Source organism: Toxotes jaculatrix, chromosome 16, assembly GCF_017976425.1.
Source record: "Toxotes jaculatrix isolate fToxJac2 chromosome 16, fToxJac2.pri, whole genome shotgun sequence".
Taxonomy (NCBI): Eukaryota; Metazoa; Chordata; class Actinopteri; family Toxotidae; genus Toxotes; species Toxotes jaculatrix.
The window spans coordinates 13,285,135-13,298,467 of NC_054409.1; the positions used below are offsets into that span (position 1 = coordinate 13,285,135).

The 13,333-nt window shown below is 42.4% G+C and overlaps 1 protein-coding gene across 1 annotated transcript in view; it reads left to right on the plus strand.

Moving 5' to 3' along the window:
- bcr (BCR activator of RhoGEF and GTPase) overlaps positions 1-13,333 on the plus strand; it is a 76,813-nt gene that overhangs the window by 40,966 nt on the left and 22,514 nt on the right. Inside the window, exons 2-4 of the mRNA XM_041059561.1 lie at positions 3,501-3,685; positions 10,101-10,205; positions 10,752-10,937. Of these exons, the coding sequence (XP_040915495.1) occupies positions 3,501-3,685; positions 10,101-10,205; positions 10,752-10,937 (476 nt within the window). The remainder of the gene's footprint in view (positions 1-3,500; positions 3,686-10,100; positions 10,206-10,751; positions 10,938-13,333) is intronic.

Below are 13,333 nucleotides of genomic sequence, written 5' to 3' on the forward strand. Positions count from 1 at the left end.
TGTGAGCAGCGTGAAGATGAAGAGGCCACAAATCAGCAGGAACACAAGCGAGCAGGGGCGTACGGGGGAAAGAATGTGAAAGACATACAGGGAGAGGACGGCGATGTTAGAAGCAATGTCTGGGCCGAGATGAGGTCAGACTGAAGCCCAGTGTTTGACGACCGCAGGCTATAGCGACCCATTCACAAACCTGGGAAGCTCAGTCCCTCCCCCATTGGAAACTGCTGGTCATGCACACACTCATGCTCTATAAATGCTACATAACTTAATGTAATAATATGCTAACATGTTTTAAAAATATACTTGAATGCCATATTATTAGGCAAGTCTGTTAGCAGACTAGTAATGGTCTCAACAGTCATGATGTATTTTATAAATCTGTAATTTGTTTATAAAAAATAAAAATAAAAAGTTTTATTTGTAAAAGACAGATAAACGGGAGCTATTTAGCTTTGAGCCTTTGATTGCTTCTGTACCTTAGAGAAATACATTCCCCAGAAGATGCTCCATTTAGTCAGAGCTGCAATGATTCATTTGGCATTTCATGTATCCTCATTCTATCCACAGTTTATCATTATTATTATTATTATTCATGATTGTGGTTTTAGGTCTCTGACTGTGCCCTCTTTTAACTATGAGATGGTTACGTACTGAAAATTGTTGTTTGGCTGCTCAGTACTTTTTTGGCCTCTAGGCTATGTGTGGGCACTAAAGGCATTCCTCACACACACAAACACGCAGACAGACACACATGCATACACTCACCCTCAGTGTGTTTCTAGTGACAGCATTTTTCCAAAGCAAGATGGCAGGAAGAGTAAAACAAGTCCTGCACTTTACTCTAGTGTTCCCAAGAAACAGCTGGAGGAATTATTATTGTTCTTTTTTTTAAACATCAGCTCGAGATGTTATGCTCCCTTCCATGAATACACAGAGGTGGGGTTGGGGGGGACAAAGAAAAAAAAAAAAAAGAAAAAACATGCCAGGATGGCACCCACTCATTTCCCACTTGGTGTTTTTCACATCCACACCCTGTAGTTTTAGACAATGTGCCTGACAAATATGTTTTCTTATTGTTAGCATGTTGCCTTCTAAAAGTTTTTTGTTGTAACAAGCTATAAAAATCTTATATCTGGTAATACTATCTGGCGTAAATACAGATAGCTACACCCTTGTACAAGCTGAATGTGTATGTATGCACTTTCTAAACTATGTGAAATCTAATGAAAATGATACAATTGTGAAATTTAGTCATTACCCTGCAAGTTTTGTACGAATACGGCAAGGAAAAGTCTGGAGGATGAATAAAGGTGTTAATATTAGCACTGAAACATACTAGGAAAGAGTCTGTGGAAATTCTGAAATATATAAATAACAGTATATGTGCAGCAGTTGCAAAATAACAGTGGCAGTGCATACTAAGAATAAAAATGAATGAAGAATGTGTAGTACACTACTCAGTTTGGTTTGCTGCAAGGTTTGGCATTGTGGGAAGAGGCTGTTTGCACACACACAAACACACACAGACAGACAGAGCCTCTATGTTGGGTTTCGACGGGCAGGATGCCATTGGTTGAAGCAGGCACAGTGGGCAGCACCCACCCACAGGCAGTAGCGAGTACACGGAGCAAGTGGTGGGTGGGCTGAAGGTCAGACGGGCCCTGGACACACTGGCATTGTTCTTTCTATCTTTTTTGGAGTTTTTTTTTTCTCTCTCTTCGTGACTTGTGACTTTAAGAGCATATGTCTGTGTGTGTGCCAGTGTAAACTAAAGATTTATGAGTGAACTTATAGACACAATAGAGGCAAAAGAGAGTACTCAAGTAGATGTCAGCTGAATGTCTTTTAAAGCTACAGAATACTTATAATTGATGTGAGCTGTGTGTGTGTTTGTGTTTGAGTCTGGCATGTTCTTAGTCTGAGTCAGCACAGAGGAGGCCCGGGCCAGCTCTCTGAGAAGTGCGGCTCTGTTGAACATCGGAGTGGGAGGAGATGAGCAAAAGGTCTTCTGTGACTTTCAGAGATGCATGATGTCTTCCCCTCAGCTGTTACACACCAGATTCCCCGAACCGCTGACTGTACTCTCTCCTCCTGGAAGCAGAACAATTTGAACTCACCAAAACGTGTTAAATGGAAGCCACAACTTGAACTTTGAACAAAATGCATCGCGTTGAGTGTGACATTGTATAACAAGTAATTTGTAGTCAAACTGTGCTTTTTTTTTGGCATCTAGCTCATTGACCTTTGTTTCTTGTTCTTTGTTCTTTCTCCCTCATCTACTTGTAAAGGGCAGCCACTATGTGACAGCAGAGTTTCTATTTTTCCAAAGAGAAAGTGATAGCGCCCACCGCAGAAGCGGGTCAGAAGGAGGTTGCTGAAAATTTCCCTAGAGATGCTGCACTCAGTGTTCAAATTATTTGAACCTTGACCCAGTTTGTAGTTGGCCTTTTCAAGTGCTTCCTCTCAAAGCGTTGTGTTTTTGTATAAGTGCATGAGGAAAGATGTGGGGGGTGGGGGGGGGGGGACTCATTTTGTGTGCCCCAGTTTCCAGAACCGCATTAATTAGTGTTGGAAATTAATTCTGCAATACATGACAAACGTTTGTGAGCATAAGGCCAACTAGCAAAATGTAAAGATCCTGTCAAGCTTGCTTTGTGATGTCAGGTGAAAGTAATGGGTTTCAGTTAGACTAAAGGTGACTCAAGTTATGGTTTATAAAAGATATGAAATTATGTTTGGCATCACCAAATGCCAGTCGTATACTGTGTTTCCCCACCTTCGCCCCTCTTCATAATAAAAGCTTCATAACAAGCATGAATTTGGTGAATTTGCAAGTCAAAAGACGTCTAGATGTCTGCATTTAAAGTGAGTTTAAATTTGGTTTAAAAGTGAGAGATGTATAAACATCCAGGTTAGGCAGCACTGGATCAACATTTTAGTGACTGTCTTTCAGTATGTAGCACATCCTAACTGTGTGTTTCAAATGTAGTCGTTGAGATACTCAAACTGTGGCTGCTGGACCTTCAGTTTTCAACCGTGTAGACCAATTTTAAACAGGATATGACATCCAGACATGTTTTGATCTGCAAATCAGTCCTAGATGATATGATTTTAATGCAAACTGGGTTTGGAATTTAGATGGTTTTGCCACTGACAAGTTGATGTTTTTTTTTAGCTATAAATGTCAGAATGTATCAGAGTTAAAAACAAAATCAGAGTGAGATCAGATCTGTACTGCATGAAAGATTGTTTGATTATGTTCCTATCAGCCTATAGTGTGTATTGTTATCAGATTTTTTAAAATCTCCACAATATCAATATCAACATCAGCCTCATAAATCCAGTATCAGTAAAGCTAAACTGCAAATCCATGCTTACTCGGTTGCCGTGTATGTGTGTGTCCCACCTCTCCTCTGCCAACTCTCCTAAAGCAGACACATCAAGAAAGTTGAAAGAAAGTGAAAGACACTAACTGAGCGTATGGTTCTCTCCCATCACAGATGGTCATTTCACGGGGACCCCTCCTACATATGGTTACGATGCAGACCGTGCAGAGGAGCAGCGGAGGCACCACGACATCCTGCCGTACATCGATGACTCGCCATCGTCTTCACCACACCTCAGCTCCAAGAGCCGCAGCAGTCGAGACACTCTCTCATCGGGGTCACTGGAGTCCTCCAAGTCGGTCTGTATGCCATCCCACTCTTAGCTGATGTTAATTTAAGAAAGTAGATTTTGAACTGGTCTTTACCTGTAGTTGATGCAGAAATTCAGCTGCAGAAATTGACTAAAGACAAACCAGAGCTGTGAATTAGTTAAAATCAATATATTTTATCAATGTTAGATACAAAGCATTAATTCCATATGAATATACAAAGAAGGCTGCTATCACTATTCGGTGGCTAATACTTTGACCTCAATACAGTCCAGGATGTGGGCTAATCTATTCTTACAGCAATCCTGCTCCATCAAAAGCTGTCAATTGATGAGAAATCAAATCTGCCATTTGAGAGGATTGATAAAGGGCAATATCTCCTGCCTCATAACCCCAGAAGCAGTCAACCGCTGAAGAAACTCATCCCCCTTAAGAGTCTGGCTTTTTCTCATCCAGGGTATTAGGCAGAATTACCTATCACCTCCATCACCCCCGTCACTACCTTCATCCTCTTACCCTCCCTCCTCCTTTGCTCTTTCTTGTCTGTGGAGAGAAAACCAGTGATCTATGACGTCTAGTGCTCCTCAAGGGTTACCATGGGGAGGACACACACACATTCACGTCTGCATGCAAGCACACACACGCACACACATACAACCCCAGAGTCAGAAAAGATGAAAAAATGGGTGCTACAGCTAGGTTCTATTTTAGGCAGCATGTACATGTTTATTTATTTATTATTTTAAGTATACATTTTCTATGTATTCTTTATACTTTCAACTTTTCCTAATTGTGGTCATCGTTCACACATTTTTTTTTGCACCAAAGAATTTATAGGTAGCAAATGAGCGTGCCACAACCATATGTTTGATTAGAATAGAGGAGTATCATGGGAGGATGTAATAAGCTAAAACGGCCTCTCTCCACTGTGCCCTTGGTGGAAGTAATCGCATCAGTGGCCATGAAGCCGTATCAGTTACTCTGCCCCCTCAGTCTTTGCTCACTGTCTGAGCAGGCGAGCGACGCCTGTCAATCTGATTGATGGCTCGAATCTGCCAATAAATGATGAGTCCCTTGGCTGCACCCAACCTTTGACCCATGAGCTTGGACGTCTGATTTTAATTTATACACATTGTTTTATACACACACACACACACAGACATGTAATTTCTGCCTGAGTTTGCACAAACAAGTGCACACATGCGTCTTTTTCTCTGAGCAGAATTTGTTGTAGAAGAGATTGAAGAGGATTTGCTGAGTAAACTCTCATGTTCAGAGGCAGAAACCTTGAGCAAACCTGGCGCGGTAGGTGTGTGTGTGTTTAGGGTTGGCAGAGGCAGCGTCTGATGGTCAGTTAAATACATTATACAGCCATACACACAACAATTAATCCATCAGCAAACTCTCCCATCAGCCAGACAGGCTTTCAATAACTGCCAAGAAAATGGAGTTACCGTCGTCCTTGATTTGCCCTTGGACGGCCCCTTTACCAACAGCATCCCAGTCTGCTTCTCTAATTGATGAGTCAGAGCCCATACAGGCTCTGATTGGCTCAGCGGGAGCTGATGGTTTTGTGATGTCACTGTGATGAGTCATCACCATCAGCAATACTGCTGATCTAATTTGCACGGTTTGACTCTTCCCCGCACTGGAGGGGGAAAAAGTGTTTGGGGGGGGGGGGGGTGTCACTGATCGGAAGTCAGCTACTGATGCATGACGACTGTGCTGTGATATTTATACACTGACCACGTCTTTCACAAACACTATCTTTTAATCAATTATAGTATGAGTCCTACTTGTAGGACCACTCTTTTTTTTTTCCTCACCAAGTAAAACATGATTCCTCTTTTGTTCTTGGGCATTTTGGGCCTTTATTTTATGATAGTTGACAGTCAACAGATGACATGAAAAGAAGAACAACACACAACAAAGGCCAGTTTGTGACTTAAACCCCCGAGGCTGCCCCAGAATTTATCTTAATGCGTGAATCCTTTTCTCTGTTTCCGGTTATCCCCACTGTCAATTAAAACAGCTAAATCCGTCTCATTTTCTTTCCTGTCATCCTGTCTGACATGGCACCTTGAGGCCATAACCTCAGTGAGAGGTCAATGCTTTTCCTGCTCTGTCAGCACTAAACCTCTAGATGACCAACTTCAGTGGATTAGGAGGCTTGGAAAGATTGAAATCTACCTTGTTGTAATCCTTCACGTCTGTAATGAACCTCCGCTGCTTGCACATCTTATTTTCTTGTAATTAAAACCATTCCATGATGCAGCATCACACGCATCCTTTCTGGAATACCCCAGCAGACAACCACCTCTGTCATTGTCTATCACATCAGGCTGAAGAGTAGTTTAAACACCCAGAAGTGATGCTGCATTAAAAAAAAAAAAGAAAGAAAAAACAACCTGTCTTTCTCCTGCAGCACGGGATAATTCTGAGACAGCTCCATTACATAGCAGACATGTGGAGATAGGAAGCAATCTCATTAGGCATTTCAGAAAGCGAGTGATGGCAGAACAGGACGCTAAACAGATTAGAATATGAAAAACGAAAATTGAAAAGGGGTTAATAAAGTGTGGAACGGGGCATGCACTGACGCTCACTTCTGTCCTCTCCAACCGGGCTCCGGGATTGTTTATGTGAGCTGACAGTCTCCTACGCTCTGTGGGAAAAAGAGACAGCGCGAGATGGAGAATAATGTTATTACAGTTGCTTCAGCTCAGGTTCTATTGCAGCCTCCTGAGCTACATCAGGGTGCTCGTCACATAAACACTGTTTGTATTGATCCTCGTGTATCTCCTGCGAACATTATCCATGCACTAACAAATCAGAATTTCTAAATCACGTTAGGCACAGCCACCGCTAAGGGGTGTTTGCGTGAGCTGAAGGGGTTTAAGTGTGTGAAATATTAGCTTTTGTTGACTCTACTGGACGTGAAAACGTAGACACACAAACCTAGATGTACCCCAAGCAGGGAGAGTGTGTTTTATTATTACTTTTTTTGATTGCCAAAAAAAATACAGGCAGACACCACTTTAGTCTGAACCCAGAGATGGGCTCATTAGTTGCCACAGCGATGAATAAAAGATGACATGTCTGGAGATGCGGGTACTTCCTAAGGGAGTTGTCTGGGATCTGAAAAGATGAATACACACTTTATGGCTCCCCTCAGCTAGTTCAGTAACATGTGGCTGGATGTTAAAGTTTCCTCCTTTTTGTTTTTTTTTGGATTGTACTTGATGGTTGAAATGGACCCTCATGTTTCTCAAGTTCTTTTACCAGCTGGCAAATTCTGTGTGAGGGTAAAGTCACATAGCTCATACCGATACTTGTAGCTCAGCAAGGATTTTCATTCATTTTTCATTAATTCACAAATATTCGAGGGGCTCCGTTACTGCCCCGGGCTTTCCCTTTTAAGTCAGTGGAAACAGACATAATTCAAAGCCACTGCAATTCAACGTAATACATTTAAGAATCATAAGACATATTACTTATTTACTTCCAGTAGCCTTTTATTTGCACTGGTTTACAAAGAGAAAACTTCTCTGCTTTCAGTTGTCTTAGAGTCTATACATAATGAGTAATTACAGCTTTTTCAGGGGAAAAAGGGGGATCTGATGATACGTACGCAGCTCCCCAGACAGCTCTATGTGATGCATAATACATGTCTGTCAGAATCAGTTCCTTTATCCTTCTCTTAAGAAAGAAAGACAGAAAGAAAAAAGCAAATGAGAGGCGATATACGGTATAGTTTGCAGAAGCAGAAGCATAAACTATTAAAGACAAGCTAAACAGCCAGATGAGGATGAAAAGAATCAGTACATGTTACTATCCCATGTACATGTTACTAATACTATCCCATTCTACTTGCAGCCTGTGTTTGGTTTTATTCCAATTTATTTTAATAAATCAAATAATCTCTGCCCCATTCTAAGCCTTTACACAATTACACTCTGTGTTTTTGAGGCTTAGAAGCTAGAGCAAAGTGCAACATAGCATCTTTAAACCACAGTCACACCTGTGTTGTTTACATGTGAGCTCTCTGTATTACACAACCCAGTCAGACCAGCACAGAGCTGCCATCATAAAGGACTGATGGTTACTGAACTGTAACCGCTGTAACCACTGCTTTGTGCTGTGGCCATGGAAACAGGTTTCAGGCCCATTCACCCCTTCACTTAAATAAATGCATGCACACCCACAGGCATCCGAGTACTCACAGCACATGCTCAAATGCAGCTCACAGGAGGATAAATATTTGTAAAATGCTTGAACTCTGCAGTGTAGATATGGACAGAGACCCAGTGCAATTTTTAATAAGTGGTTAACTGTTTAAGTCATTTATTAAGCAAAAAGTCTTTGCTGAGTCCAAGTCTCAAACACGAGGATTTGCCACTTTTATTTTTTTTATTGTTATTTTGAAGACAATTTGAAGACATCACCTTTGGCTTTGGGAAACTTGCAATGTGATTTTTTCCCTTTTTCCCGACACTTCACAGAATCAAGAACTGAGCAACTAATCTGAAAACGAATCAACAGTTTCACATTTTTCTAGTTCTTTTAACATGACCTGAAATCATCCAGCTCATTCCAGCTGTATCATTTCTCTGGGCCATATTAACGTCCCTGCACAGAACAAGGACCCTAGGCTTTATCCCATATCTCCTCCATTGTAGTGGCATGAAGAAGAAATCTGTACATGAGGAACAATTACAACCACCCATACTTGTTTCATTGCAGATATAGGCATGTCTGTGTTCTTTTAAGATACATTTGATGGATTTGAGAAAGTAAATAAAATACACAATAAACACAACAAAATACACACACAGTTCACATCCCTTGTCTGGTTTTTCTGCATTCTCTCCTATGCTGTTGCCTCCAGCCCCAGCTCTTACACAAACACACCCTCATCCACACAAACACACCTCAGACCTCGATGTCTCTCTAAGGTCTAATAAGCCAGGTAGCTTAAATCCAGCAGGCTGAATCAGCTGAAGTCACCGCAGCGAGACTCAAATGTGCTTGTCTGCTGATCATTTTGCCCTCCTCCTGCTCTCAGTCTCCACATTGCTGTGTAAACAGATATGGCAGCATTAGTGTGTAAGCTTTCCATCCAGGGTGTCTGCACACATCTCATGACAGTTCCTGATAGGCAGGGGAAGGCCGGGTTACGTTACAGCTGCAGTGTGGCTTTTGTTCACACTGGCAATGGATTCCAAGAATTTCATTCAGAAGGGGCATTTCTTGGTCCACTTTTCTGTAATCTGTCCTCCCTCTGCGATTCACTCTTTCTCTACTTTTTTTTTTGGCCAGTTTTTGTCTCCTCTCACCTTTTGCCTTGCCACATGCTTCCTTATCTGTTGGTCTATCTGTCACAGCTCTGTCTTGTTTCTCTCTCTTTCTTTGCATCACTTCCGGCTAAAGAGGCAGAGAAATGAAAGTTTTGCGTAGGACCTTTATCATGTCTCCTTTACTTTACTGTCTTTCTCTATTCTGGACAGTCAAATATAGGCAAAACATAGCCTTACCCTCTAACTTTGTCTCTTCTCCATCATGTCAGATTCCTTCTATTCCTTCCTTTTATGCTCTCTTTCCATTCTTTATCCTCTCTTAATTACCCTAAATCGGCCTCGTCTTACTCATGTCTCCATCTCTTTTTCTCCTCTTCCATCTTGGTCATTCTCTCTCACCCTTTCTCCCCTGTTTTCTCTCTCTATCTTTCCTCCTCCTCATGGCCTGCAGGACGGGATGCTTCCACATATCAGCCTGAGCTCAGTACACTTGTGTGTGTGTGTGTGTGTGTGTGTGTGTGTGTGTGTGTATGCATTTGTGCACTTGGCATTTACTCTCTCTCTCACACACACACACACACACACACACACACACGCACACACACACACACGCACATATTTATAAGCCAACCTTGCTCCCACAGGAGACCCTGCCTGTTTGAGTTATTTCAGAGTTCATGGTTAAACAAGACAGCCCGAGGTATCTCTCTGTCTTTCTGTTTTCTTTCATGTCCGTACTCCTCAGTGAGCTTTGACTGGGCCGAGGGAAACGGGGAGGGAACCGGGGAGGATTACTAGAAGGTGCAGTTGTTGCACTTTGGTTTTCTGGACTGTAGCGCTCACAAACGGCAGACGGCAAATCTGCAGGAATCTCAAACTCATCTAAGAACTAGGAACCATTCAGTTTGAGATTTACAGGTCATATTATACGTCCTTTAGTGATATAAACAATGATATGATGCTTTGAAAGTTCTTCATGCCCCAGACACAAAAGAATCAAATTGTGTGCCCTGCACTGTGGAAAAGGTTTACAAATATAAGATAAAATGGTAGTTGTGAACAGGATTGGATTATTCTGTGTGGATACTGTTGTGTTTCTGGATATTGACTGTGATTGTCATCACTGTATGTCTGTGTGTTTGTTACAGACTGAATGTGATCTGGAAAAAGGTTTGGAGATGAGGAAGTGGGTCCTGTCTGGGATCTTGGCCACTGAGGAAACATACCTCAGTCATCTGGAGGCACTGCTGCTGGTGAGAACACACTACAAACACCCATATTATACAGTAGAATCATACTAAATGTCTCCCAAGTGATTAAGCTATTTGAGTATTCAGTATGGACATCCAAGTATGGGTAACAGCTTCTTTGACGCTGTGTTCATGATGAATCATTCACTTGTTTTCATTCGGAGCCAGTAGATCTGTGAATGCAAATGGAACAGAATAACAAGATAGATCCTTCAGTAATGGCTGAGTAGACTATACGACAACAGTCAAAGATACAAACAGCCAAAAGAGAATGTCTCTTCTTTGAGAAGTTTCACAGTCTCACTTTAAAACATGCAGCTTGTTAGGCCATGTCTGAGACCAGATGAACAACCTTGCGAACACACTTATTCTGTACTTAAACCCTGAGTCAGTCAGGTCACTGTAGTTATATTCTACAATGTGTGCTTAACTTTTTTTTCTTAGTTGCACATGATCACGAGTATCTGGGATTTTGTGTTGGTAAAAAGGGACACAGCATGTTTTTTTTTCCCAATTTACACTTTTATTTTTGCTGTTCGTTCTTCTCAGCCCATGAAGCCTCTAAAGGCTGCAGCTACAACGTCGCAGCCTGTCCTCACGGTGGCCCAGATAGAAACCATCTTCTTCAAAGTGCCTGAGCTCTATGAGATCCACAAGGAGTTCTATGATGGACTTTTGCCCCGCGTTCAGCAGTGGAGCCACCACCAGAGAGTCGGGGACCTCTTTCAGAAACTGGTGAGGAAAAAGATAAGAGATGAGTCAAGGGGCTGGGGCATTTGGGGTTGTTGTGTGTGTGTGTGGGTGGGTGTATATGTGTGTGTGCGCCCATGACTGCAGAAACATCCCTGGGTGTAACTGCCTGACGTTAGCCCTAATCAAAGTGACAACACTGGGCACCCAAAAAAACAGCTGACAGTATTAAAAAGGACATTCAGGGTACTACAGCTATGTCTGTCTGACCTGTGGACGCAGGCCCAAAGCAAATCCTTTACCCGAAGCAAACTACTATGCTAGAGTGACATTATTCACTGTAATGTCGCTTCTTGCATCAGGAAGCTTTCAAAGGCAGAATCTGCTCACACAATTCAATGAAGAAATTAAAAAAAAACATAGATTTGATTTTTGTAGTGATGCTCTGCTTTATCATTTTAAATTTGGACAAATTGAATCTGAATTGTCCTTTTCTTCCTATTTCCTCCTCAACAGCCGCTCACTCTCTTTCTGCCCTCCAGTACTTTCTGCCAAAGATGTCAGGGCCAAATGTACACTGGGTCTATTTAATCATTTTCACAATGGGTCAATTAACCTACAATGAATCGTTTGTCCCTGTCCCTCTCTGTCTCTGTCTCTGTCTCTCTTTCCCCCTCAAATTCACTTGTGCTCGAACACTCTCGCAACTACACATAAACACACACACACACACAGAGGGAGGTGCAGGCATGTTTCACAATGCTGCCTTTCTGCCTCAGGCAGCTGAGGCCATCACAGCACTGTGTGCTTTGTGTCTCGAAGAAGCTGCTATAAATAGGAGCCTTGCTCTTTTGCTGGCTCTCTCACTCACTCATTCACTCGCTCACTCACTCACTCGCTCGCTCACTCACTCACTTGCTCGCTCACTCACTCACTCACTCTCCCCCTCTCTTATTAACTCATCTCAGGAGCCTCCCCTTAGGGTCCACCTAAGAAATTAGGATTTAATTTGTGTCTTTTGCTTCCAAGGAGACACAGGTCAAAATCCAGTTTAGCAGCGTCTGTATATTTCTTTCCTTCCTAAAAACTGCTCCTCTGTCACTTTAGCCTTCCATCCAATGAAACAACCCCACACTCAGCTGCAAAAAAAAGCTGCAATGTCATTGTTTTGATGTGAGTAATAAAGAAATATTGAGCAGAGTGACTGTGGAGAGCTGTTGTCAGCGTGCAAGCTTCATTTGGGAGATGGGAGTGAATATTTGAACAGACTGATGTTAGTGCGACCGTACATTAACCAGTTTTCTTTGTCTGGTCTCAAGCATTACGTCAGCCTGTCAACCACACTTTTTTTTCACACCCTGTATTTATACTTTTTCTATCAACCTCAACATTCGGGCTGTCTTTGTCCCTCTTCCTCCCCGAAGCGTACACAGACACGCGTTTATACTGTACATACACACTGGCGCAATCACACACACAGACAGACATGCACACACTCACACTGTTTCTGTCCCGTTCCCTCCCTCCAGACAGTAGTTAATAAAAGTCAGGAGGAGAAGACGCTGAGCCTACAAAAAAAAAAAAAAAAAAAGAATGCTACATGACAGCCGTTCCCGTTAGGAGGTGGGGAGGGAGGGAGGAAGAGATTAGATGAGAGTAGAGGAGGTAATACAGGCAAGGAATGGGGGTGGGGGTGGGGGTGGGTGGGATGAGAGAGGATGAGACCAGAGTATGGTAGGCAAGTAGATTTAGGCTGCTGCGACTCTGATAGAGCTGTCTCACCATGACTCTGAAATCTGTGAGGGGAGCAGACGGGCTTAGGAATCATAAAAACATCAGAACAAGGAAGGCGAGAGACAGAGAGAAGAGAGGAAGAGGCAAAGCGTCAGTGACAGGTTATGAGCATGAGTGTCAGGGAGAAGTGTTTGAAGGCTGAAAATAGGGCTAAATCACACTTGCGCTTCTGCTCCTCCTCAAACACACACTTCACACACAGCGGCAAGGTGAAGGTTTTACACCACAAAGACAGACACGCAAACTGATAAACTGGCTTTTCGTTCTTCAGAGACGGAGGACCAAAATGATTCTGTGAATTTTAGATGGAGAAGAATACCTCTTGATCCTTTTGCCTCACAGCCAAACAGTAAATTGTTCTTTGCTCTGTTGAGGAATTTATCAGGGAACACATTTATACTGTGTCTGTGGTCGGAGGTAGATATAAATCCCATAATGACAACCAAGTATGTGAGAATGAATATCTGTTAGCTCTCCTTTACAAACCAAGCAGCTAAATTCAGCTTTCTCGTATAATGGCCATAGTCCGTCATGAGGCTGTTTTCTTAATGTTGTTCTCCACTGTGGATTACACACATAGTATCACACAGGACAAATCCTGAACTGAGAAATCCAAACACCCGAGCAGTTTCTTTCATCATCCAAAG